Genomic DNA, 27239 nt, shown 5'->3' on the forward strand with positions numbered 1-27239 from the left:
CCACCTCCATGTTCAGATTGTCAGCATTTGTCTCTGTCTTTCAAGTTTTAACTCTCGTTGAAATCGTTCTAGGTTATATTTTGCGATTAACATAATATGTGGGACTAACTAGCTGCAAACTGAAGTGAATATCCCACCTCCATGTTCAGATAATTGGCATATGTTTCTGTCCTTCAAACTTTCCTTGGTTTTTTTTTTGACCTATTCAACGATTTTTGATGATTTTTTGGAATTTTATACCATTTTGGAGCTGCAAGGAGCAATACTATCGAATGCAAATCTAAATTTTGACCCAAATCGACCAAAATCAGGGTCGGTTTGAAAATCAAAACTTTTTGATGATATTTTTTTAATATCTCGGGTAATTATTGACTGATTTTCATATGTTATACCTTTTTGAATTCGTACGGATCCCTACAATCAATTGGCAGTCAAACAAATCAAGAATCGATGGGTTACAAAAAGTTGTTGATTGAAAATTCAACCATTTTTGTTGATTTTTAAGTGAATATCTTACCTCCATGTTCAGATTATTAGTATTTCCCTCGGTCTTTGGAAGATCTCCTTCGTTTTGCCTCTTACAGATTTTGTTCTGGATATATTTTCCAGTCAATGTGGGACTAGCTAGCTCCAATATTCAGTGAATACTCCTCCTCCCTCCATGGTCATAATGCGAGTATGTGAGTGTCTATGCATGTATGTGTATGTGTGTGTGTGTGTGTGTGTGTGTGATAATCTGTTTGATTTTAAGAACACGCAATTTAGTGGGTTCGTTTAATACTTTTCGCTTGTTGTTTATTTTTGCACTTTATTTAGGTAATTGATTTAGGTATACATAATATACATGCATATATATATATATAGAATATATATACATACATATAGATCTTGATTGATTTAACAGACAAAATTGTTGCACAAAGTTTAACACAAAGACATAAGTAAAAACACACACACACACACACGTGTATCGATGTGTGCGTGGCATGCATATAGAATACACACACACACATATATATATATATATATACATGTATATGCATATATGTATATATACATATATGTATATATTTATAGGTATAAATATATTCTCGTTAGCATATAATTTATCATACTGCAGAATGTCTTGTATATATAAATATATATATAATAATTAATAATTGATTTAAAGCATATAAGTAGTATATTTGATATACACATATATGGTATCCAGGTGCATATATGTATATATGTATAGGTATAGTATGTAAATATATATATATATATCATATAGGTAGCATATAGTCTGTTTAGGAAATACTCATCGAATATAAACGAATCAAACATATAAACTCGTTAAATAGTTACTTTTATCTTCTTCTTCTTGTGTTTGTGTTGGAAAAGCAAAAAAAAAAAACTTCTCAGTGTTGCCAACTGCTGAAAGTAGCTGAATTCACAGATCGGAATAAATGGAAGCTAAAAATAGCTGTTTAGCTTTTAAAGGACAAATTGAACAGCCAAATTAGTTTACATGCTCAGCTGTTTGCGGCTGAAGTCTTTTGAAAAAAGAGCCAAATAAAGCTAGAAAATAGCTGGATTGGCAACACTGCCCATCATCATTATCATTATCATTATCATCATCATCGTATATATGTATATATGTAATAAAGAAATATAATAATCAACGTTTAACAAACAAAAAAAAACTAGCAATAAAATACGCACACACACATTCGCACGCACGCACACACGCACACACACACACACACATTCGCACACACAGTAAAATGTACATTTAGAAAGTTTAAAGCGAAAATCAAGCGAGACAGACAAAAAGGACGCGACGGACACGTAATTAGTTTACAAAATATGTTTTTGTTGCTGCTGTTGTTGTAGTTTCTAGTTTCTAGTTTCTAGTTTCTAGTTTCATTTAGTTTAATACACGGAGTGCACAATGTTGTCCTTCTCGACGAGCAGGCGGACCTTCATGCAGCCATCGGAGCCGCAGGAGAAGAGACGTCCAAATGGATCCACGTAGACCTGGCTAACGCCCTGGCCGGTGTGCTTGAAGAATCCGTTCTTGGCATGCTCATGGGGGAACGTGTTGATCAGCATGAACTGGTTCATGTCCCATATCTGCAAGCGAATCACATATATATATATATATATATAGTAGATATAATGTGAATATATTTAATATGCCTTAACGCACCTTAATGTCGCCCTCAATGGAGCCCGTGACAAAGAACTCCTCGTGCGGATCGAGTGCAATGCACTTGATGGTGCTGTCGTGTGCCTGCCGACAGATTGATTGATTGATCGATTGATTGATTGATTAGATAGAAGCTGTGTGGTCAATCAAGACTCACCTGATAGCGATGCCGCAGTGTGCGTTGGCGCACATCAAAGACGCAAACGTCGCCGCGCTTGCCGCAGGAGATGAGCACCTGGTGCTGGGGCGCGAACACCAAACAGGATGAGCCCTGGTCGTGACAGGTGAAGGCTGCCAAAAAAGAGAACAATAAATTAATCAGAGAATAAGCAAATAAAGAAGAGTAATCCCGTCGGGAGTGCCCGACTGGAAGATACCCTGAACCCAGTTTGCCAAAATTCCAGCTTATTTTTTCTACTTCCCTTTGCCTCCACACTATATTCGGGAAATGCTTTCCTCAAAGCCATAAAAAAGTATGCATATCTATCTATCTATCTATGGACATACCAAAGCTCTACGTTTAACGAGAGAGAAGGGAAAGAAGATTCAATACCCTTGCAGACCGAATCGTATCACAGTGCTTCATGGTTAAGATATGTTGAAAAACAAAATGTTTTTTAACAAGAACCTCATTTTCGACCGATCGTTCCTATGCCAGCTATATGATGTAGTGAGGAATATGATATAAGAGGGACCTATGCAAAGTCTCAGGACGATAGCTTTCAAAACAAAGAGACTAGTTCGCAAGTTCGAAACAGACAGACGGACGGACGGATAAACTGACGGACGAACTTGTCTGTTGATAATGCTCAAGAATATATATATACTTTATGGGTGACTTTTACTATGCGTTACACATTTTGAAGGAGGCATCCGAAATGTGAAAAAATCTCGATCTGCCTATGCTAGACAGTTTTCGAGCTAAATCGATAACTATCGAGATATCGAGAAGTCGAGAAGACACACGAAAAGACATTATCAATATAATTTCAAACCTAAAGCTTTCGTAGTTCCCCCTTTAATACAGACGGACAGACTGGGTCGACTCAGCTCGTCGTCCTAATCCAAAATAAATTCACATTCGGAGATGCTTCGTGCTGCCTCTTGGATACATTTTGCCCATTGTCAATTGGGTTAAGGGCATAAAGAGAGACAGCTTTTGGAGCAGATCGAACTCACCCGAGACACAGGACTTCTTGTGCGGCAACAGTGTGTCCCAAATGTTAATGTTCTTGTTCTCGGAACTTTGGCCAGCTGCGAAAGAATAGAAAACCAAATTGGGATTAGTAATGTGTGCAATTGATTGAGGGGGGAGGGGCAAAGACATACCGCTGGCCAGCAAGCTGCATGAGCCGAGGAATACGAAATCGGAGAGCGCCTTATTGTGGCACTGGTAGGTCTAAGGATCAGAACAAGGATAATAATTATAATACAATAGTTATAGTTAAATGCGCGTGTTCGCTATGAAACTGCACTCACTATGAAGGAGCGATTGTTCTGGGAGGCGATGCCCGCCTGCCACAGGCTCAGATTGCCGTCGCCATCGCCGATGCCGAACTTGTTGCCCTGCTCGGAGAAGCGACAGCGCGTGACCTTGGCAAAGGTGCCGGAGGTGCGCGGACAGCAGACGGGCTGCTGGTGACCCCATTCCCAGATCTGAACAGAGCCATCCTGGCCGCCAGTCAAATAGAGCGGCATCAGCGGATGCGCGCTCATGCGCTTCACATTGTCCACCTTGTGGCGCAGCACCTGCGATGGAGTAAGGATTAGTATGTGGTTAATGTCTGGGGAAAGTAGCCCAAGTAGTTCCCTCACCATGGATGTGCCGCGGCCCGACTGTGAGGCGCTCTGCGTGCTGACGCTCGCCTCGCTGAACGCGCTGCCAGCTCCAAATTGAGCCCTGTTTGGGATCGGTAGAGGGAAGCAATCAGAATTGGGAATTGAAGTTTGTTTTGGCTACTCACTGATCCTGCGACTGGATGATGAGAAAAGCGGAGCTATTTGTGTCCGCATCTTTGGACAAATTCATCATATCGTATTCGCACTCGTCCTCATACCAATTGGGCGATTCGAGCAGCAGGGATATATCGAACTCCTGTATTTCGCGCGGATTGGCAAATGCAATCATCGAGGAGCTGTTGTTCTTCAAGCAGAATGTGAGAATCGATTCGTGATCCTTGTGTATAATACGTATATGATCCGTATTCTCGTTAGTCGAATGCGATTGGCCTGGGCAAGCGAGAGAAAGAGAGAGAGAGACAGACAGAGAAAGTGAGACAGAGAAAGAGGGAAAGAGAGAGAGAGAGAGAGAGAATGATGAGCAATGAAATAGAAAGAGATATAAGCACTTAATATAAATTATGATTACGCCAAGCTTAGTTTAATTTATATTTAATTATATTATTATTATAAGAAAAATTCAATTTAAATATTTAAAAATATATCTAATATTTATATCAAAAGAATAATAAATTTAAATATATTTATAATATAAGAAAAATAATATTTAAATATTTATATTATAAGAAAAATATATTTTAATATTTCTACTTATTTATATTATAAGAAAAATATGTATATAAATATGTATATTTATATTTTTCTTATAATTTGCAACATGCGCCGGCAAGAGCCAGGTGATTGCCAGGTGTTAAGCTCATGTTAAGTGCTTGACACCAGGGTGTTAATTGCAGCTTCTTCTTTAGATTACGGTATCTTATCAAGTCTATTATTTAGTAATTGGCTTAAAAGCAGTTATTTAGCTAACAGCCGCCCACTTAACAGCGCCGAAAGCAGTGCAACTTTAACATTGACCCAAGCAGTGCGAATGTTAAAACTCAAAAAACGTACGAAAAACTTTAGAAAAAAAAATGGTGCGCAAAAAAAAAACAACAATTACAATCATATAATAAAATATAATTACTTTTTTGTTTAATACATTTCACTGGTAACGCAATCAATACTTAAGCGACACACATAATTTAACAAAAAAAAAATATATATATATAAGAAAAATACTATTCCTGTCAAACTGGAATCCTGCGAAAACAAGAAGCTTTTTTTTTTTTTGGTTTGTAAACCTAAAATTAAGTAACATCTGCCACCTGAATTAACTATTAAAACCGAACAACAAGAAACAAATTGACAACAATTAGATAACAATTTACAGCCGGGCTGTAAATGCTTAACATGCCTGGCAAATGTAAACAAGCAGAAATTAACAGCCGGGTTGTAAATGTTGTCTGTAAATGTTAAGATGCACCGTTAACTAATTAAAATATATAAATATATATATATATGGATGTGCATGTTATGTATCTAGCAGCTACTTTATCGCGAGGATAAAACTCAAAGGAATTTGCAACAACAACAACTATAATAGCAACATTTTGGTACGGAATACACACCTTCGTCGGTGTCGTTATCATTGTGATGATGATTGTGATGATGATTGTGTGCGCTGCGCGCATTCGCCTCGGTGCTCTTGCCGAAGATGCTCTTGATGAACACCTCCTGGGTGGGCTCCTGGCGCACCAGATAGTTCCATAGCCGGCGGATCGGCCCAGCGGCCGAGCCCGATATGAACGGCGTGTTGTCCTTGTTGAGCAGCGATCGATACTTGTGTATGGCCAGGCCATTGATGCCGCTCTCCGCATAGCAGCCGGGTATATAGTTGCGCGTCGGCGGACCGCGACTTATCAAATCGTTCAGAGCGAACTCCTGCCAGCGATTCAGGGTGCGCAGCACCTCGTGCGACAGCGGACTAATCACGGGCAGATCTGCAACAAAGAGCACACAGAATCAGGCATGAAGGGAATATATGTATGTGGAGGATATGGGGTAGGAGACGGCAGACAAGGGGCGGATCGCGGGGGGCGGGGGTCGGCGCTCACCCTGCAGCTCGATGCCGGCGACTTTGACAAACTCCTGGATTTTGTGGGTGCTAAACTTGATGAGCGCCAAACGGAGTATGCTCCACGAATAGGACATGGGATTGGTGTGCTCCGTATTATCCTTGGCCTTGAGCTGTGTGCGACTCACATTGACATCATCATCGTCGTCCTCCTCCTCCTCGCCATCCGATTCGTGCGAATCATCCGTGTCGTAGTCATCGCAATCTGCAGGCAAATCAATCGAGTTTATATATACCATCAAATATATTTTTTAGATATGCAGATCTCACCTGTATTGGTTGGCTTGGTCAGGAAGTAGGAGAGCATGGATGTCTCTGGCGGCATAAACTGTTCCCTGTACGTGGGCTTATCCTCCTTCATGTTGCTCGATGTGCTGTTCTGGCTAAAGCTGCCCAGGATCTTCATGTTGAGCTTCATGCGCTGCTTCGTTATCGACGTGACCGTGTTCCAAACACTACTCTCATCGCCCGTCTCCTCGCCAGCGGCCGCCGCCTGTGCCATGCCCACATGCGGAGCATGCGGCTGTGCGGCCGGCTTAATGAGCAGCTTCTTCATGCCGCCGCCAAAGAGGGTCGACCAGGTGTCATTGGTGAAGTTCTGGCCGCTCAGCCGATAGAGCAGCCGGCTGTCGCAGGTGGACAGCGAATAGATGAACAGGGCCATGTAGGTGGACACAAACGATTCGAGCAGCAGCACATTCAGCTTGGGCACATCCTCGTCCTTTTCGCGCGCCAACAACGCACGCAAATTGGTGACACCCGGCCACTTGGACGGGGTGGTGCAAATGCCCGCCGGCTCGTCGGTCGAGTACTTGCGTCGCCTGTGGAACGCATTGCGACTGCCCACCAGATAGCTGCACTCGAACGAGGAGTTGATTTTGGCAATATTCTCAATGCCCGGGCTGGGATAGCCATTGAAGGTGGCATTGTTCACCACGAAGCTCTCCGAATCGCAGAGCGATTGATAGATGCACGAGGAGAGCGCCACGGCCAGGTCGCGCAGCACAAAGATCTCGCTCAATGCGCTTGGTTCGATGCCCGGGAATGGCAACAGCTTGATTATGCTCTGCAGCATGTCCACCGTCTGCGATTGCAGATACTTGATCGGATCCGCGATGACTGTCTTGTTGCCCGCCACGCAGGCGCTCAGCAGCGGGAGGGTTGTCGGGAATGGCAACGGGCTGAGCAGCTGCTGTTGGGTCTTCTCCTGCTGCAGTTCCTGCAGCAATAATACTAGTTCCATCCGCACCGAGGCCAGGCCTCCGCCGCTGGCGCCGTGCAGCGAACAATAGCTGAGCAGCGTTCGCAGCAGCGTCTCATTGGCTGGAGCGAGGAGAGGAAAAAGAAGAAGACAGCGGGATTAGCACTGTTTTTGGGAGCCAACTTTGTAGGGGTTGACACCAGAGCTCTGCATCGATTCAATTATTTACATCAGACTCGAATGCTCAATCAATTCAAAACAAAACCAACAGGTTCAAGCCTTCGAGCATGGAAGTACGCATTGTTCGAATAAATGATTCGAGAAGCCCGAGCACATTCAGTCAAACAAAGTTCGAGTAGATCGAGTCAGCAACATGTTCGTGTTCGACCAACTTGAGTCAGCAAACATGTTCGAGCTCAATCTTTGTCTTTGTTAGCATCAGGTTTCAGGTAGCGACATTTTTGTATTCGATCTACTTGAAACAGAAAAATGTTCTAGTTGGATGCGCTCAGTCAGCAAAACATGTTTGAGCTTCATCTGCTCGAGTCAGCAAAACATGTTCGAGCTCGATCTAATCGAGTTAGCGAACATGTTTGAGCTCGATCTACTTGAGTTAGCAATATGAACGAAATGGATCTACTGGAGTCAGCAAACATATTCGATCTGCTCTAGACGGAAGTGTCTGTAGCTTTACGTTTAACTCGATGCAGAGCTCTAGTTCACACACGCACACACTCACACTCACACACACTTGCACACACTTGCACTCACCTTTGAGCCAGCGCTTGCGCTTGGCGGCCCGCATCACCTTGGCCTCAAAGTCCTGTTTGTCCTGCATGAGTATCTCGTGCAGTGTGGGTCGCTCTGTGCACGGATAGATGCTGGCATTCATATCCTTGTCCTTGGCATCGGCAGCATCGGCGTCGCCGGCATCGTTGGCCTGCTCGGAACTGCAATAGTTGCACAGCTGCTTGAGGGCCTCCACCTCGCGCTCCAGCCACATGTACAGCTGATAACGCAGCTGTCCGCCGTCCACCTCGAAGCCGGTGGCCAGCGTCGACAACTCCTCCATGAGTATCTTGAGGCAGGCGACAAATTTCAGCTGCTGCGCCATGATATCCATTTTGCACTCGTTGCCCGTGGATTTGGCCGGTGGCTGCGGTGTTGCCAGCCCGGGATCATCATGTTCCGGCTTCGCTTGGCCCGCCTCCGCCTCCTCCTCATCATCATCTACCTCATCGTCGTCGTCATCCCACTTGATCTCAAATGTGGCCTCCGTTTGCCGATTAACGGGTGCACCCCAATCGAACTGATCCGTGGACGACTGCCACTGATCCATGATGCCCGAATTGATAAGCTCGTCCTTGCTGACGCCATGCTCCGTGTCCGGCAGCTGGCTGCAGCTGCTGCTGCTACCGCCGGCCAAGCTGCTGCCGGAGGCGGTGCCATCGCTGTCGCTAATCTTCATCGGCAGCTTGTTGAGCACCTCGAGAGCGAGAGCCGGGCAGCCGGACTTGAAGTGGCCGTGCGCTGTCGTAAAGTACAGCTGCCGCTCGATGGCCGTTATGGAATCCTCCAGCTGCAGCTGCTTGTCGCTGGCTACGGGCCTGTTGCCCGTCTCCCCGGCGTAGCTGAAGCCGGACAAAACCACGTGCGCAATGCGCTTCTCCTGCGCGGATAGGGCAATGTTCTGCCGGATGAGCAGCGGATGTGTGCGCAAATAGATATAGAAATTGAAGACATTCGGATTGGCATGCGGCAGCTCCGGACGCAGTAGATCTTCCTCCCGGTAGCTGGTGTGCAGGCTGCCGACGCCGTTGAGCAGGAGAGTGTTCAGGCTCTCCTGATACTTCTTGAGGTTCCAGTAGGTCATGGAGCGCAAGAAGGGATCGGGATGAGCTTGGGTCACATCACAGCGACCCGTCTCCACATCCGTGCCGAGGACATGCTCGTTGAGCAGCCGATGATAATAACAGCCCTCGGCATCGCCCTCGTACAGGCGGGCAATGATGAGGGCCAGCTGAAAGTCCTCGAGCTTGTTCATGCACACCTCGATGGCATCGTTGAGGGAATTGGCCAGCAGAAAAAAGGCGACCGCATGCTCGAAACGCTGCTTGCCCAGCAGAACGAAGGCGTTCTTCAGGGCGGCCTTTCGCCAGCGATCCTCGGCAAAATTGTTGTTAAAGAACGTGGTCATTTTCTCATCGCGCTTCGAACGGAACAGGGCACAGACCAGCGACTTTTTCTTCATGGCCAGATAGTAGATGGCCGCATCCAACGGATCCTGCTTCAGCTGATACGCGCACTTGGCCAGCTTCTCGACGCATCGCCGCAGCGTATTGATGTTCTTCAGCCAATAGCCGACGCCGAGGTCGCGCAGCGTGGCCCAGCGCAGATCGCCCTTGGTGTAGCTGGGTATCAAATGGAGGAGCTCCTCCTCGCTCTCCGAGTGATAGGCCCAGACAATGTTGGCGGTGCCGACGCCCTGGCGTTGGAATTGGGCGCGCTGCTGCAGCGGCAGGCAGCGCAGCAGATAGGTGAAGTGCTTCATGGCCAGTAGAAAGCGTAGACCGCAATCGTCGAGCGATTCGGTGGCCTGCTCCTTGCCAGAGATGCCGGCGCCCAGGCCGCCCGTTTGCTGCTGCTGCTGCTGATTCTTGCCAAGATCGGCGGCAAACTTGTCCGAAAAGTCGGTATTGCAGGTGGCCACGGTATCGGCCAATGCGAGCAGATGCATCTGATCCAGCGATGAGAGGCCCGGCAAATGTGTATGGGTGAGCAGCCGGGACAGAAGCTGACCCTGGCGTGGTCCAAAGTGCGAAATGGAATGCTTATCGGGCAGCGAGAGGCGACGCTCCTGTCGCTTCTGTTCGCCATCGCTGAGCAGCTCGTCCAGATTATCATCCGAATTGTGCAGATCGAACAGTTCATCATAATCCTTGTCCGCCTCAGCCGAGCCGCCCGCCTTGCCCGACTGCTGTTCCCGATCCGCATTCAGGAGCACCCACAACGGCAGCGGCGGAATCGAATTGATTTCAGCATAGTCGAGCATCAGTTCCTCCGGTATTTGGGTGGTGCTGCCCCGATGCTCCGCCTGTATGTTGCTCGTGTCGGCCGCATAGCTGATGCTCAGCGTTCGTGATCTTGACCAGCTGCGCTGCCGGTTGCCGGCAGCACCGCCCGCCCCGTTGCCCTCACCCTGGCTGCCCTCGTCGTCGCGGGGCAGGCCATTGGCGGCGTTGCCGCCGCCGCCGGGGCCGCTCATGCAACGGACCAGATGCGCCAGAATGGCCTTCACCCAACGTATCTTGCCGCAATTGAGCAGCTCCATCAGCTGCTTGGGATGATATTGTGGCAGCACGGGGCAAGCAATGCGCGACGCCTGGAACAGGCCAAAGTCCGTCATATAGTCATCATTGGGCGGCGCATCGCCGCCAAAGCCACCAGCTCCAGCCTCCAGGCCGACGACGCCCAGATGGCCGCCATTCATGTTGGCCATGCTGCTGTTGGCGGCGAGTCGCCGCTGTGAGAGCAGCTGCAGATTGGCGGTGCTCACTTTGCTAATCAGCGGCATCGAGGCGACATTCTTGAGCCGCAGCTGGGTGGACTCATTGGCCAAAGAGCGCAGATCCTCGTCCCGCAGATTGCGTGTGTCGGGCACATCGTCGTGCGACATGGCAGCAACGGCAGCAGCCGCTGCGGCGGACATGAAATGGGCACCATAATGCGGCTTCCATTGGGAATAGACATGCATTTCCGAGTCCATGGCAACGACCAGGATGCCGTCGCGCACCCACGAGATTTGCATGGGCAGCGGTGGCAAACCGTCGGCCGTTTGCAAATCAATTTGACGCAACTTCATCCAACGGATCTCGTCGACAAAGTTCGGCTGGGCCAGGGAGCTGGCCTTGCGCAGAATCGGACGATTCACCGAACGCGACTCCTTCATGGCCTTGATGTTCGCCTGGGCAATGTCCGAGCTGACGGGCGTGTATAACAGAATTTTGCTGCCGACCGCGACGGTCAATATATGCGAGCCGTCCTCCTTGGATACCCAGTCCAGCTGGACGAGATGCTTCTGCGTCAGCGGACAGGTGTTTCCATTCTCCGCTATGCTCTTCCTCAGCGACTGCAGCGTACTGAAGCTGGGCACCGTCAACAGGCCGGAGACGGCGGCGGCCGATTGCTTTGAGGTGGCCAGCTCCGGTGTTGTTTCGCCGCTGCGCGGCGAACGACTCTCCGGATCGTGGGCAAAGGTGTGCAGCACCTGATTGAGGCGCTGCTTCTTCGCCAGCAGCCGGCTGTCGTGCAGATAGCTCAGATCGATGCCATGGCCGATATTGATGCGCGGCAAATGGACGTTCTTCAGGTGAATCGTATCCTCGAGCACCCATTCGCTGCCGCCGCTGCTCTCGCACTCGTATATGGCCACGCACAGGTTGACATAGCGCGAGTCCGGATCACCGCGATTCGGACGGGTGAAGCTCTTGCCGTACTTGTAGGCGCAGGCAATCCGGCCGGAATAGGCGGCGCTTATGTTCAACGGCTGGCCGGGTATCTCAATCGCCGACTGTTGGATGCGACTGAACATCTTCCATTCGGACCAGTGATAGGCCTCGCTGCCGGCCGGCTCGCACTTCCAGAAGCGCGATATCGAGTCCGAGCACGCGGTCACAATGATATACGGCGCAAAGCAGGCCGGATAAATGCTCGAGCTGCTCAAATGGCCCGCTGCGGGCGAGGCATGTATGACATCGACACCCTCCGGCAGGGGCAGCTCCTGGGTGCACACCTTTTGCGTGGTAATCGAGATGTGCGGCGCCTCGACATGCGGCCCAAAGTGCTCGGCGCCCGTCAGCGTCTCGGCGCCCTGGGACATGCGTCGCGGCTGGCCCGGATTCTGTTCGGCATCGTCGCCCGGCTCCTGGGTCAGATTGCTGTCCGGCACATACATGGCCGTCTCGGAGAGGAACGAGCTCTGCTGCTTGGAGCTGATCACGATGCGCCACATGTGGATGGTGCTGCCGCGCAGCGTCTTCTCGATATTGACTATATAGAAGGGTTCCTCGAAGTCCACATTTCGCTGCAGATCCACAATTGCATCCATGTCCGACTCGAGCAGTGCATCCATTTTGGGCTCCTCCAGATCGTGCATGTCCGTCACCGCGCTCGTGCGCTGTCCGCCGGTTATCAGCTGCGCCTGGAATACGTGCAGAAACTGCGTATTCTGCCAGTCGTGCTTGGCATCCGATATCGCGTCCAGCTGAAGGATGCAGCCGGGTCGCGCCGTCGACTGCTGGGAGACGACCTTCAGCTTGTCGTGGAGAGCCGAGCGTTGCGCCTTCAGCGTGGACGACGCATTCGAGATCATCGAGGAGAGCGAATGCGATTTTTGCAACGTATTCAGATTCTCCGAGCACGAGATCTCCGCCAGCAGCGTGCGCGCATCGATCACCGCCTGATATACACGCAAATTCTCACCGTCGCTGGCCACAAAGCAGGCCGACGGCGAATTGCTGTAGCTGCCCAATGTGGTGCTCGGCAGCAGGGTGGGTATCCAGGCGACATTGCTGAATGCGGATATTTCCGGTGAATTGATGCGCGCCAATTCGCTGACGCCGCCAGAATGACACAGCGGTCCGACCGAATCGACGCGCCACAATATCAGTTCCGAGCAGAAGCCCGTCGGCGTAAAGATGTCCTTGTCGCCGTTGGGCGTGCCCGCGCTTGAGCTGCTGCCGGTGGCAGCTGCAGAGGCAGCACTTCCGCCGGCGAGCGGCTGCTCGAAGGGCGACATCGTCGGTGACTTGGCCTCCGTTGTGTCGGGCAGATTGTGATGCGAGGTGGAGACGAGCAGCGGCAGCACCGGATGGCAGGTGATGTCGTTGACACGGAACCGATGACCGGACGCGCGGCTAACATGACCGATGCTTAATACTTGGGTGAACTTTGTTTTGAATGCGAACGTTAGCTGCCAGAGATTAAGTGTGCCGTTCGAGTGCTTGGTGACCATCGAGACGGAGGGCGAGACGTTCAGCGGAAGCTGAACCGAATTGGCGGCGCCATTTCCGGCCGCCGCTGCCGCCGAATCCTGCGAGCTGCTGGCCGCGGCGCTGCGTTCGGCCTGATCGGCCTCGGTTGTTCCCTGACGCTGATCATCATCTTCATCGTTCTCGTGCTCGTCTTGCTCGTCCTGGTCGCGCTCCTCGTCGTGCTCGTCATGCTTCTCGAACGGCTGATCGCTGCGCAACGAGTTCTGATCGCTGCCGTTGCCCTTGTGGAACTCGTCCTTGCTGCGCACATTGTTGGCAATGTCGCGAAAGGCCAGCGGATGGCTGCCCGTATTGAACAGGCTGACCGTGGTGGACATGGACATGGCATCGCCCAGCGGAAAGGCCGACGGTATGCGCGTCGAGAACGAGACCTGCGCCTGCCTATACGAGCCGGGATAATAGTCATCCAGCCATTCGATCACCCAGATCAAATAGCTGCCATCGACTGGATGTATAGCGAACAGGAGATCCGGACTCTGGTGCCAGTCGCGCAGCAGGCACTCGATCTTGTTGTCCAGCGAATCGACTAGCTGCGTTATCGGATTCGCCTGATCCTGATTGAGCGAATTCTGCGATGTCGTATTCGACATGGAATTCAAATGGAGACCAACGCCCGTCGCACCCGTATGCTGCGAATATTTGCTGTACTCCTCGCCGCTGTCGTCCACCGACACGGACTTTGAGTTGCGCATGAATTTCTTGTGCGGCGCCTGATGCGACTGGTGCTGCTGCTGCTGATGTGCGGCATCATCGGGCAGATCGACACCGGAAGCTGCATGCGGATGATGATGATGATGTGTGCCGTTCTCCTCGTCGATGACCTTTTTGGTGAGCTCCTGGAGTATGGCCTCCGCTTGGAGCGTGAAATGCATCTCCTTGTTGTTCAGCCAGTGCAAAATGAAGATATTCTGATTGGCCGGATCCGAGGTCTGCATGGACGGCACCAGCGGTATGTCCGTCTCGGCATTGATCGATGCCGCCAAATGGAAATGCATGCCGGGCGTAACGCCCGATCCCTGAAATCCATACGAATGAAAGTCGTGCACGCTGCACGACGAGGGCAGCGACGGTATCGGGCCCTGATAATTGCTAAAGCTGGCCGGCGAGCTGCCCATAACAGCGCCCGAACCGCCACCGGGTACTCCGCTGGCGCTGCCCGCCACCGAACCGGAGCCGTGGCCGATAACCGTGGCGGCATTGGCGCCCGCCTTCATGTGGCGACGCAAATGGAAGCAGGTCTTCATGTGCTTGAGGCGCTGCATGAAACGATGCTTGTGCCGATGGGTGCGAAATTTGGGATTCTGCGAGGCGAGCGGATCGAACTGTGTCATATTGACCAGGCCGTCGTCCGGCAGCACCGTCTCGATCCAAATGCGACAGATGTTGTCCAGGCACGAGGTCACCAGCATATTGGCCACCGACCCCTTGGGCATATACTTGCTCGTCTTGCGCCACACAATGTTGGAGACGGCGCGCGGATGGGCGATATACACGTACGTGAAATTCAAATCGCCAGCAATCGCAGCAATCGAACCCGAAACGGATGCAGTTGCTCCATCGTGCTGCGACTGCTGCGACTGCTGCTGCTGGCTGTTGCCGGTTGTCGGCTTGGCCGGGAATAGCACCTGCTTGTTCTCGTACCAGATCTTGACTAGACGATCGTTGCGGCCGCAGGTGGCGAACAGCGTGCCGTCGGGACTAAATGCCATATGATAAATGGGTATGGCCGTCTGGCAGGACCATATATTCTCCCACGTCGACACATCATCCGATTGGGCATTGGCCGACTGTTTGGTCTCCTTGCTCTCGCCGATCTCAAACTTGACGCCTGCAAGGCAGATGACAAAAGATTTAACTAGAGTATTTGTATGTGCCTGCATTAGAGCTCTGCTTCGGTCAAGTCATTTGCATCGAACTCAAATACTCTGTCGAACACGTTCGATCTGCTCGAGTCAGCAACATGTTTGAGCTCGAAGTGTTCGAGTTAGCAACATGTTCGAGTGGGTCGTTAGCATTTAAGTCATTTAAGTCTTTGCATCGAACTCGAATACTCAATCGAACTCGAATACTCAATCGAACATCGAGCTAACGAACTACTTGAATCAACAACATGTTCGAGTAAAACAACACAAACTGTTATTGCTCGATTCAATCTATTCGAGTCAGCAACATGTTCGAGCTCGACCCGCTCGAGTTAGCCCCATGTTCGAGTGAGACAACACGTGCTGTTATTGCTCGACTCAAGCTATTGCCTGCAACTCGAACAGCTCGATCTGAAATAATGGCCCCAGATTGACTCGATGCAGAGCTCTAGTATGCATGTCCATTCACTTACCCGTGTGCTCCTCCTCTGGCTGGTGTGTGGGCGATTTGCTCTTCCAGAGCTGTATATTTGTGCCGCCCGTCAGCAGACGTGTACCCTCCAAGTTCCAAGACAATGTCACCACATTCGAGTGGCTGGTAAAGGAGCCCGTCTGCACCCATCTAAATAGAAGATCATGTTATGCTCAATTCCATCAATCGACTACGTTGGAGGCCCCACCTGTAGTCGAGGAAGTGTGTGTTATGCTTGTTGGACTCAATCACTGGCGTCGGCTCGAAAATGCATATCTTGTTCTCATAGGCGGCAGCTATTTTGCCCGTATCGGTGCTGCAGTCGAGCGCCGATATTTTCACATAGCCATGGTTGGCGCCAGGTATTATCTGGACGCGTTCGAATGTGCTCGCCAGGATGACCACATTGCAGCCAGCAGCGTATGCCTATTAAAAACGCAAACGAACAAATGATTGAAACGTTAATAAATCGTGTCATGTTTGTTAATCAATCGTATCATATTTGTATGTACATCACATATCATAATTATAAATACATCACATATCATGTCATAACTGAAACTAATCGATTTGATGATTGACTGACTACACAGTACATTATATTGATTGACTGACTGTTTATGTGAACGATTGACTGACTGTGTAGACAGACTTTTACATCATATTGAATGGTTAAATGATTGTGTGAATGATGGCTGACTGTGTGAATGATTAACTGACTGTGTGAATGATTGACTGACTGTGCAGACAACCTTTTACATCATATTGAATGATTGACTGACTGTGTAGACATACTTGCACATCATATTGACTGACAGACAGACTTTGTGAACGATTGACTGACTGTGTAGACTAAATTTTACATCATATTGACTGACTGTGTAGACAGACTTGTACATCATATTAACTGACAGACTGACTGTGTGAATGTTTGACCGACTTTGTAGACAGACTTTTACACCATATTGTATTATCGCTTTATAGTTATGACTTAAAAATTTATATGAAAACTAAGCTATATATGCTGATGGATTGATTGATTGCTGCTGTATCAATGAATGATCAATATGAAAGATATATGTTTTAGCTGACTGATCGACTAAGCATATATAGATATTATCATATCATATCTGTAATCAATTTATAATATAATAAATCAGTTTGTGCTAATTGATTGACTGACTGTTTAGGCGAACTTGTACATCATATTATATCATCGTTTTATATTTATGACCAACCAATTTTAAAGAAAATAAAAGTGTCCATGTCGACAGATTGATTGTTCAATTAATAGGATAAATCATTTTATTGATTGATTGACTAATCGACTAACCACATACACATAGATCGTATCATATTCTCACATCATATCTGTAATCAATTTACAATAAAATAAATCAATATTTACTGATTGATTGATTGACGGACTGTGTGGTCATTGCATTCCCCTGACAAATTTATAAAACAAATCGAAATCTGTTTTTGCCGACTTTGTATTTACACGTTCACAGGCGATCGAATCAACATATTATACCTATGACTAATCGTGTTTAGAAACTAAACTGCTTTAGCTGACTGATTAGCTAATTGATTAATTAATTGATTGACTGACTGACTAATTGACTAACGGAACTGCGCACACCTTGGGCACAATTAACGACAGTTTAAGACACAAACAAAACTTAAACTTAGACGGGAGTTTGTTCAATTTTATGCACAAGGATAAAAATTGGGGAAAAATGAAAGTAGGAAGCATATTTTTGGATGCGATCGCCTTGAAATGCAACCCTCCCCCCATCTGGTTTACAGATATTCTGATAGTATCTGGATTAAATTTGTGATTAACTGAAACAAATTAAATGAAATTAATTAAAATGAGAAATTTGAGTAGGAATTCGTAAAGAGAAAAACTCGTGACACGCTAAATATGAAATATATGTACACACATATGCATCATAGCATATCATATCTATAACTATGAAATAAATTGATTATAAAGATAAGAAACGATTAGATGTGTATTCAAGTGGGGACGGGGTGAAAGGGGGGGGCGGGGCGGCAACCAAGCGACCATGGAGGAGGACCACAGCTAAGCTGTGTGACTAACGACATTTGCCCGAACTAGGACAAGGCTGTCATGGCTGGACGATGGCGGGGATGGGGGGATGGGGGGAGGAGGGTGAGAAAGGGTTATACAAAAATGATGTAACACAGTTAACTGGTAACTAAATATCGAAGACAAATAATTTGGTCGGACAGCGGATAAATGGATAAACGACGCTTTGACCAAATTTGAGCAGAGATAAATAAATGTTCAGAACTGAAGTCGTATGCATGCAAATTAAACAAAAATAAAATAAAAAAAACAAAATTAATTCCCGAACAATTTCAAGTTTGAACGCGTGCCTAAAGCTAATTTAGACCAATTTGGTTTGATTCCGGATTGCACAGGAAATCTTTTGGCTGCGGCTGCGGCTTCGGATTCGGATTCGGCCTGCCCTTGAATAGAGTCTTTCTCGGAGCAGCTGGTAAACCCATTCCCGTAGCCATTGCCTTATCTCGGCTAATTGTGATTTGTTTTTGTTGTTGTTGTTGTTGTTGTTGTTGTCGCTTTCTAGTTTGGTTAGTTTTAGCTGGTTCCTCTGGCCCGTCTCTGATATGTGTTCATTATCTTAAGTAGGAGCCGAGGCGAGGCGAGATATGGCTGCGGATATTTCTTGCCAAGGCCGCAAGGCTGACTGCTATGGCACTCGCTGCCCAGGGCCAGATGGCGCCACTTTGTGTGTATGTGTAAGCGCATGTGTGTGTGTGTATGTGTGTCGTCTGCCCATTTTCAAGTTCAGCTGCGACTGTGCATATTTTTTTTTTTATATTTATAGTTGTTGCTGCTGTGACACACACACACACACACACACAAACACTCACTCACACACGTAATAATTATAAAAATACAATTGAAATGATGGCATTTACATAGTTAAATGAATGGGTGGCAATGTCAACAGCGGCGGCGGCTCGCAGCTCATTACAGAATATAATGCAGATGTGTACACACTGTACGTACACACACACACACACACATACACACACAGGCAATTGCAGCTGTTGGCATTTTGAATTGAAATTTTTGCTTAAAAAAAAAACGGTATGGGGGCGTCGAGGGGAAGTGCTGCCACACTTAACATTCTACATATTTATTCTTTAGCCATTGAATGTGCACAGTTAATTATGCTTGTGACTGCTAAATTACATAGATGAGAAAAAAAAATAAAGAGAAAAGAAAAGAAAAAAAACAGACCTCAGGCGCTAGCGGTAAACAAATAAGCGCAAACAGCGTGTGTGGGTGGCTGGGGGGTAAGGGGTTACCGTTAGTAATTAATATTTGATATGTATGTGTATGTACATAGCACATACATACAAACAGACATACACATGATCATAAAAATAAACGATTCCAGCTACAGTCGCCACATTATAAATGCGTGCTCACGACAAAAAAAAATAACGAATTTTGCAGCATTTTATGGGCCGTGTATAATTTATTTGTTATTGGCGTTTCGTTTCGCCTCGCAACATTTTTGCGAGGATTCCCATTTGCAGGCTGCAGGGCAGCTGCACACAAACACACACACACACACACATCTATAGAGATGGGCATACATGTATGTATGTTTATCGAATTTAGGGCATCAAAGGCCATTTGACCAATCGAATGTTATATGTTTTGCAAGCTATGTGTGTGTGTGTGCGTCGCATGCGTGTGTGTGAGTGCGTAAGGCAACGTGAGAGGCTTGTTTACAGCCGCAGCACTTGACCTTTAAATGTAATTAAAAGCCAGAAAACATGTTAATACATTGATTTCAAATTGAAACACCATGAAAAATGGTTTGTTTGCAGCATTCACCGCAACAGAAAACAAACAAAAAAAAACACGCACGCAGACAGCAGCTACAACAACAAAAACAACAGCTGAATTAGTTAAGAGTTGTTGTTGTCATCGAATTTGGATTTAATTGACCACAGACAGACAGACAGACAGACGGAAAGACGGTGACAGCTAGTGTGACAGCCAAGCATCACATTTATTTATGTACATAGATACGTACAAGTACGCAATGTAAATGAAAACATGAAAATCCCCTTTGGTCTGATCGGAATCGGATATTCCAATTGCAATTCGCGAAATGCCAGCCGTGTTGGAAAATGTGGTACATACACTAGTCGTACCCTTAAGTACCTAGCGTACCTATATAAATACATGTACACATTCATATACATATATATACTACATATGACTGTCGCGCACGTAGGTGTTTGCGTGCGTCTGTGTGTGTTTGCAGGTTGTACAATATGATGGATGCGTGATAAAAACGAAAACGAACAGCAAAAAAAAAAAAAAAATAAAGAAAAAACTTGGCTATAGGGCAATCGTAATCGCTCGTATTCTTACTGTAAATGGTATGCCTTCCACGGAGCCAATTGCGAAGCACCGGTCACCCGCATTGCAGGCACCGCTCAATATTTGATGACAATTCATTATTTGTTACAATTGGATATCACATCACAGCGCACAAACTAATATTCTTGGTTCTTTGGTTTGGTTACTAGCACGATTTTTTCTTTGTAAAACGACAACAAAGTGATGAGTGACATTACATAAAAATGTAGGCCAAATAGTGATGGACGCTATCGACTAGTGCTATCGAACAGTGTTTAGTGTGTGACAATGTCGTTATCGATACGTACATCAAAGAGATGAGGTTCTAAGCAAAATATCGAATCGCTGTGCGTGCAATATCAATCCTACTAATTAAATACATATATCGATGTATCGTATAATTATTATCGAACTACAACGCTGCGTCTACCCAAATGCCGTGTATGGTTTGACTGCTTGCATGGGGTTTATAATTGCCAAATTATAATTGTAGGTTTTGTGTTTGTTTGGCGCATATTATAATAGCAAAATGGCCGCAGGTCCAATTGCTGAACGTAACCAAGGTAAGCAGTGGCTTTTCATACATAGTTACCAGTCGTACTTAACTGTTTTCGCAACCATCCAAATAGATGCCACCATTTATGCCGGCGGCCTGGACGACAAGGTATCCGAGACGCTGCTTTGGGAGTTGTTCGTCCAAGCCGGTCCAGTTGGTAAGTTCTGCAGCCTTTAAACATATTTCCCCTTGATTCATCTGTTTATCCGTGTCGTGCAGTCAATGTGCACATGCCCAAGGATCGGGTCACACAAATGCATCAGGGCTACGGCTTTGTGGAGTTCCTCAGCGAGGAGGACGCCGACTATGCGATCAAAATAATGAACATGATCAAGCTATATGGCAAGCCGATACGCGTCAACAAGGCATCGGCGCATCAAAAGAATCTGGATGTGGGCGCCAATATATTCATTGGCAATCTGGACGTCGAGGTGGACGAGAAGCTGCTCTACGATACGTTCTCTGCCTTTGGCGTCATCCTGCAGACGCCAAAGATTATGCGCGATCCGGAGACGGGCAAATCGAAGGGTTTCGCCTTCATCAATTTCGCCAGCTTTGAGGCGAGCGATGCCGCCATGGATGCCATGAATGGCCAATATCTGTGCAATCGACCGATATCCGTTTCGTATGCCTTCAAGAAGGATCACAAGGGCGAACGGCATGGCTCGGCGGCCGAACGCTTGCTGGCAGCACAAAATCCATCCGCGCACGCGGATCGACCGCATCAACTGTTCGCCGATGCGCCCGTACAGAACATGATGCCCGTCATGCCCGGCCAAATGATGCCGCCACCGATGATGGCACCACCGCCGCCCGTGGTGCCCGTCTCCTCGAACAACATGGGCATGATAGCGCCGCCGCCGCCGGTGCCACAGCCGACACCATTCCCAGCAACGATACCACCGCCACCGCTGCCGCCCATGGCCGGCGGGCAGCCGCCGTTGCCTCCCACGATGGGCATACCGCCGCCGCCACGCATGCTCCAGCCGCCAAATGCATGGGCACCGCCCGGCATGCCAGCGCCGCCGCCGCGTCCGCCGCCAACGAATTGGCGTCCGCCGCCCGTGCCGTTCGCGCCGGCACCATTCTCACGTCCCTATCAACCGGATGGCTACCAGTACTAAGTCGGGCTCTGGCGCTAGCCAGTTAGTTATACAATTTTAGACGATCCAATAAAACCGAAGCACGCATTTTTACCAAGATACAACTCCTTTCCTAATTTTTTAAACGAATGTGCTCTACAAAGCGCAACGGATGCCCATGAGATGAGCTAAAATCAGGAAGCGAAGCTTTTACTAACTGAAAACCCGGTTTTTATTTGGCAAAAATAAAAGCCAAAGCTACGCCTGAAACTCTTGAGAGTACTAAAATATGTCTTGCTACAGCCTAAACCCTCTGGACAATGGGTATAAATGGGGTATACTTAATGCAACAGGCAGAAAAAAGCATATATATAAGGAATATAAGAACTCACGAGCAGGACGAGTTGAGTGAATGTTGCCATCTCTGTCTGTTTGAAGTCTAAAAAGTATATCTCCTTTCATTTCCATGTCGTTTCTAAAGCATAAAACGAAGATTTTAACAGCTAGATAAACTTAACTTGTTAGCTAGGTTCTTATATAGTACACACAGATCGAGAATATATAATTTCTTGATAGCTTATCCCAAAATGGGATGGGATTAGCTGATCCTACTAACCGGGCATTCCCGGCACTATCTGCCTTAGCTCTTGGCTCTATGCCAGAATAAATAATATATAATATATACAATCTCATTCTAGGGATATCGGTCCTATCCAGATCTATACAATCAATTGTATTTGGCTATCATTTTCTCTTTGATGCTCGTGGTAGAGTTTTATTATTTGTAACACATTTTTTTTGGAATAAGAACAAACATTTCCGATCCGATGGAGCTTGCTGCAGATCGGATAACTATATCATATAGCACAACATTTATAACATCGGATTACTATATCATATTGTAGTACAACATTAATAGCATAATTAAAGTTTAAATTTTCAAATATTGTCACCGAAAATGTTCACATTTTGTTTTATAAATTTCTCTTTTGTTTTTTTTTTTTTTTTTGACACGTTTTGTTTCTTTTTGTTTGTGGCTTTGCGCAAAATACTTTTCCAAAAGGTTATTTCAAAATTATGTAAATACATTTATAATAATTAACAATAACATTTATATATATATTCATATTTTTGGAATATGCAAAAAGCGATGCAAATACCAAATGCGAAATGCATATTTATGGAACAGCACAAAAACCGATTTCATCCCTTTGTCCATATACATACATATATACATCTATGTATATATATGTATATATGTATATATGTATATGTATATGCATGCTAGGTCTGGCCAGGTTAACCGACTAACCCAACTTAAATGAAACTATAATTAAATCAGCATCGGCGAATTTCATTGGCTAACTATTACATTGGATCTGTTGCCTGTATACATTTATATTTAGATAGGTATATACGGATATATATATATATATATATATATATATCTGTATGGAGTGTAATCTGCGCGACTTTTAGACCGTGGTCTGCACATTCTGCACGGCCTTGGAGAGCTCCACTCTGGAAGGTATCAAATAAAATGCGGGCGTCGTCGTCTCGCCGCACGGACACTGGCAAGCTGCAAGAAAGGGACGCAAATATATATTAATAAGCATTGTCATTATTGTTCATTAAATTCAAAAAGAAAAGAAAGGAAATGTATTCCGCAACGATTAGGTCGATTAGGTCGATAGCAGCCGTAATGATACAAGTCGACCGATTTGTTATGATTTTGTAGTTGGGTTAGGAGAATGGTGAGATCCATAACTATATTCAAGATATCTTGAAAAACAGATAAATTGTCCATACGAAAACCCATTTTTCGACAGAGTCTCTCTAGAGAGCTTTATAATACAGCGATCCGATCAGAATTCGCTCTTCTTCTGTCCAGTTACATAACAAAAGCCAGTGTACAAAATACCTCTGCCTAGCTTGGACGGTTTCTGCTCTGCGGTCATCCTCAATCGCTCAATCAGTCAGTCATTTCTAAAATTTTAACCTTGCGGTAGACTTTTCCAAAACCCCTTCCTGGTGTCCGCTTACATAACAAAAGTTGAATATTGTAACAAAGGCAGCTGCCTAAATCCAATAGTTTTTGCTGTCAGTTGATCATCAATCAGTCAATCAGTCATGGAATTTCTCAAATCCATTCTTGTTATCCGTTTACATAATAAAAGTTAAGCTGTTGTGCAAAGTGCAGCTTTGAAGCTTTAAAGAATTCCCGTATGTGTTGATTATCAATCAGGCAATCAATCAGTTCATATTTTTGGTCATTTTTCAACTGCACGTTAACACTTACATAACAAAAGGTAAGCTATTCTGAAAAATGCAGCTATTTACCCTTAAAGACTTTTGCTGTGCGTTGATCAGTCAATCAGTAAGCAAGTCAATCAACCAGAAAGTCAGTCAATCAGACACTCTGTAATCAATCAGTTAGTCAGTCGGCCAATCAATCAATTAAGTCAGTCAATCAATCAGTGAGTCCGTCAATCAGTAATCAGTCAGTCTTGGCCAGAGAATCAGTTTAGTTGAATACAATTTTGTCATACCATTCACCCAGCTAAAGTTGCCAATCTTCTGCTCGCACCTAGGACAGTAGAGTCGACCCTGGGTATTGAGCATGACGCGGTGCATCCAGGCGATGGGCTCCACAAACAAGAGGCTGCGACAGTAATTGCTCGAGCCGGCGACGGGTCCTGGATGCTCTTGGCTGGTCGAGCCCAGCGAGGCCTTGCGTATGCGCTCGGCCAGCTGATCGAGCAGACGTGGCTCCGAGCCGGAGCTAGTCGGAGCACTCGCCAGCTGCCTCGGTTCGACGGGCTGGAAGCGCGGCATGTTGCGCGGCATGTTGCGCGGTCGATGCTCCAGCACGTGCGACTTGGAGGCGAGCACGCGTCGACAGCGACGACAGCGAAAGACAATCGGCTCGGGATTCTCCCGTGTGATATCCGGATCGGGACGCACAACGCCGTGGAAGCTCTGCGGCAATATCTTGGCCTTGCGCACCTGTTCGCCGGCAAGACGCAGCCGATGCATCTTGTAGCGCTGATAGTTGGGATCAATTTTGTAGCCCATGCGACGGTAGAGCTTCAGCTGCGACACAAAGCCCACATTCGGCTGGACAAAGCGACGCTTGGCCAGCACCAGATCGTACGCCGGCTGATAGTCCAGTCCGTGGCGCTTCATCAAGTACGCGATCACCGCCGACGAGCTGCGACTGACGCCAAAGTAGCTAAAGGAGGAGAAGAATTGCTTGCGCGATTAGATTAGACAGGCGAGAGATCAGACGCAGCAATCCTCGGACTCACCAGTGCACGAGCACATTGCACTGTTCCTCGAGCGCCTTGGTTATGAACTCCACGCAAGACTCCAGATGCTGCAGTATATCCTCGCGCGGCATGTCGGAAACTGCAACAAAACAAATCTGTACAGTGAATGCTTTCCTACTAAAGGAAAGTCAATCCTCGCCCAGGGCAGAAGAAATGGGACATATCCTGGAGGAGGATTTGTCACGAAATGTTTAGCCTCCTTCGAGCTTCAACAGACGAATCGATATAATCCATATACTCGTCTGCCTGTTTATCTAGAATGTCTAATTCCCCATTCCTCCAGCACTTTGTTGTTCTTTATCATGTAGGATGAACAACCTTGTGAATTACAGAAGTTCTACTAAGTTCTCCTCCCATACGAGCCATATCTTATCGGTATCGGACTACCATATCATAAAGCTCTATATGAAGAATCAGGACTTTATATGGAAAAGTCACGAGGAGCGGATTCTCTAGAAGTCGTCCTACTAGAACTCTATGTCTGCAAGGAATATCTCTTCTTCCTGCTGAAGGCAACGGTCCGTTCTTCTTTTTCTATTACCTTCAGTAACCCTTTCCCTTAATTTGTTGTTGGCATACGAAAGCTCTTTCTTTATAAATGGATTGTTTTCAATTTTGGTCGGAATTGGTTAAGGCATTAAAATATATATTATATGCTATCGGAGAATCAAGTTTCTGGTATCTAGCTTCTGTAATATTCGAGCTGTGCTTCGAAAACCCTACCTCAAGATCGATATTTATCGATATTGGGGAAATCGTAAAAGATATCGAAATTTATCGATATTATGGAAATCGATAGAAGATATCGACAACAAATTATAGATTCGCTCCGCTTATGATAGAAGAGCTTTAGAGAAGCAGCCAGAGCTTCGTCAATAGAATCTTTGGCTTGCACTTACTCTGCACGTATTTGGTGGTCAGAAGGCTCGACTCCACAATATGCTGCGGCAACGGCACCGAGTCCAGCGTGAGTATGTGCGTTATCTTGAAGAATCTGAGCGTTTCCATATGGGTAGCTGCCGCCACGTTGCCTGCAACGAGGTACACAAAATTTGTATTAACCAGAAGCTGGAAATCCAACTGGAAATGCTTACCCAGAAATAGGCCAGTTTCGACTTCATCAATGCTAACGGGACCACCATCAAAATCTAGGCGCGACAATGTGCCAGAGTCCTGCGGCTTGCCCCGCGTAACTGCGCCAACGGGCTCCATGCTGCACGTTCAAGGGCAACAATAACAACAACAACAACACAGCAACACAACAACAACAACTGTTGCGCTCAAAGGGGCTGCAAACGCGGTTCTCACTAATTGCGCAGTGTGTGAATTCGTATTGTGATTTGCTGCATGGCAACTGTTGCAGTGATTCGATGTACTTGCTGCTCGCTCGCCTTAGCAGCAACTCTCACGCCGCGCCCGCAGGAATTGAAATGGCATTGCTGTTGCTTGTCGCACAATTTCTTGCTGCCCTGATCCCGTTGCGAGGGCCACCACCACAAGATGGTGGCAATTTGTGCGCAGCTCTGTTTGCTGGCATTGCGCATGACGTCACAGCCGCACATTTCGAACAGTGGCTACAAGTGAAACAAAAAACATAAAATCAAAATTAATTTAATATTAAAAAATATTAACTTGGTATATTGTTTTTTGAAATGCTTATATTTGGCGCAAACATTACTGGTTTGTTATGGAATATCACATTTGTGACGTCATGCCACCAACAGTCAAAGAAAGGACTGTGCGTAGCACAGTGCCATCTGGTTTGCAACCAGTGTTGCCCCATATCGGTTACGACAAGAGTTGAAAATAATACTAACGTATAAATAGCTCAATCTTGTTATTTTTGCAATTTATGGATCAGTTAGGCAATATGTTGCCCGATATAAACAGAATAGTTATGTTACTCTTCAACATTTAAAATATATTATACTGGATGCATACCCTTTACACCTTTGCAGACAAGAGCAAATAAATTCGTTGTAACGATTGATAAGGGATTTAAATAAGAGAGCTACGAATAGACGACGTTTTCTATGACAACTTAAAAAAGCTTCCAAGAAATAGCCTAAAATGACTAATAATCAGAATTACTGATGCATAAATGCAAGTCTCCGCTTTTTAAATGTCCAACAGGCCAGCTTT

General features: G+C 46.6%; 3 protein-coding genes across 3 annotated transcripts; 1 reads left to right on the forward strand and 2 right to left on the reverse strand.

Annotated features, from left to right (window-relative positions):
- Positions 1 to 760: 760 nt before the first annotated feature.
- On the reverse strand, positions 761 to 20397 carry Rbcn-3A (Rabconnectin-3A). The gene is made up of 15 exons (XM_064683654.1): positions 20143 to 20397; positions 15901 to 16118; positions 15694 to 15842; positions 8077 to 15186; positions 6375 to 7427; positions 6085 to 6309; positions 5599 to 5970; positions 4156 to 4420; positions 4007 to 4091; positions 3671 to 3940; positions 3521 to 3590; positions 3371 to 3445; positions 2349 to 2482; positions 2192 to 2275; positions 761 to 2115 (listed from the first exon to the last, which is right to left on the reverse strand). The coding sequence occupies exons 1-15, from the start codon at positions 20227 to 20229 to the stop codon at positions 1915 to 1917; spliced, it is 10398 nt and encodes a 3465-aa protein (XP_064539724.1). The 5' UTR covers positions 20230 to 20397; the 3' UTR covers positions 761 to 1914.
- A 136-nt stretch (positions 20398 to 20533) lies between these two features.
- On the forward strand, positions 20534 to 21893 carry Spx (Spliceosomal protein on the X). Its single transcript, XM_064683659.1, has 3 exons — positions 20534 to 20693; positions 20760 to 20843; positions 20906 to 21893. Exons 1-3 carry the CDS (start codon positions 20660 to 20662, stop codon positions 21808 to 21810), a joined length of 1023 nt encoding a protein of 340 aa, XP_064539729.1. The 5' UTR covers positions 20534 to 20659; the 3' UTR covers positions 21811 to 21893.
- A 622-nt stretch (positions 21894 to 22515) lies between these two features.
- On the reverse strand, positions 22516 to 26628 carry MKP-4 (MAPK Phosphatase 4). The gene is made up of 5 exons (XM_064683658.1): positions 26192 to 26628; positions 25997 to 26128; positions 25077 to 25176; positions 24318 to 25000; positions 22516 to 23347 (listed from the first exon to the last, which is right to left on the reverse strand). The coding sequence occupies exons 1-5, from the start codon at positions 26307 to 26309 to the stop codon at positions 23244 to 23246; spliced, it is 1137 nt and encodes a 378-aa protein (XP_064539728.1). The 5' UTR covers positions 26310 to 26628; the 3' UTR covers positions 22516 to 23243.
- Between the last annotated feature and the right edge of the window lie 611 nt (positions 26629 to 27239).

Source organism: Drosophila montana, unplaced genomic scaffold (assembly GCF_035044405.1).
Source record: "Drosophila montana isolate Dmon_TW-CO22-7 unplaced genomic scaffold, ASM3504440v1 contig_2666_1, whole genome shotgun sequence".
Taxonomy (NCBI): domain Eukaryota; kingdom Metazoa; phylum Arthropoda; class Insecta; order Diptera; family Drosophilidae; genus Drosophila; species Drosophila montana.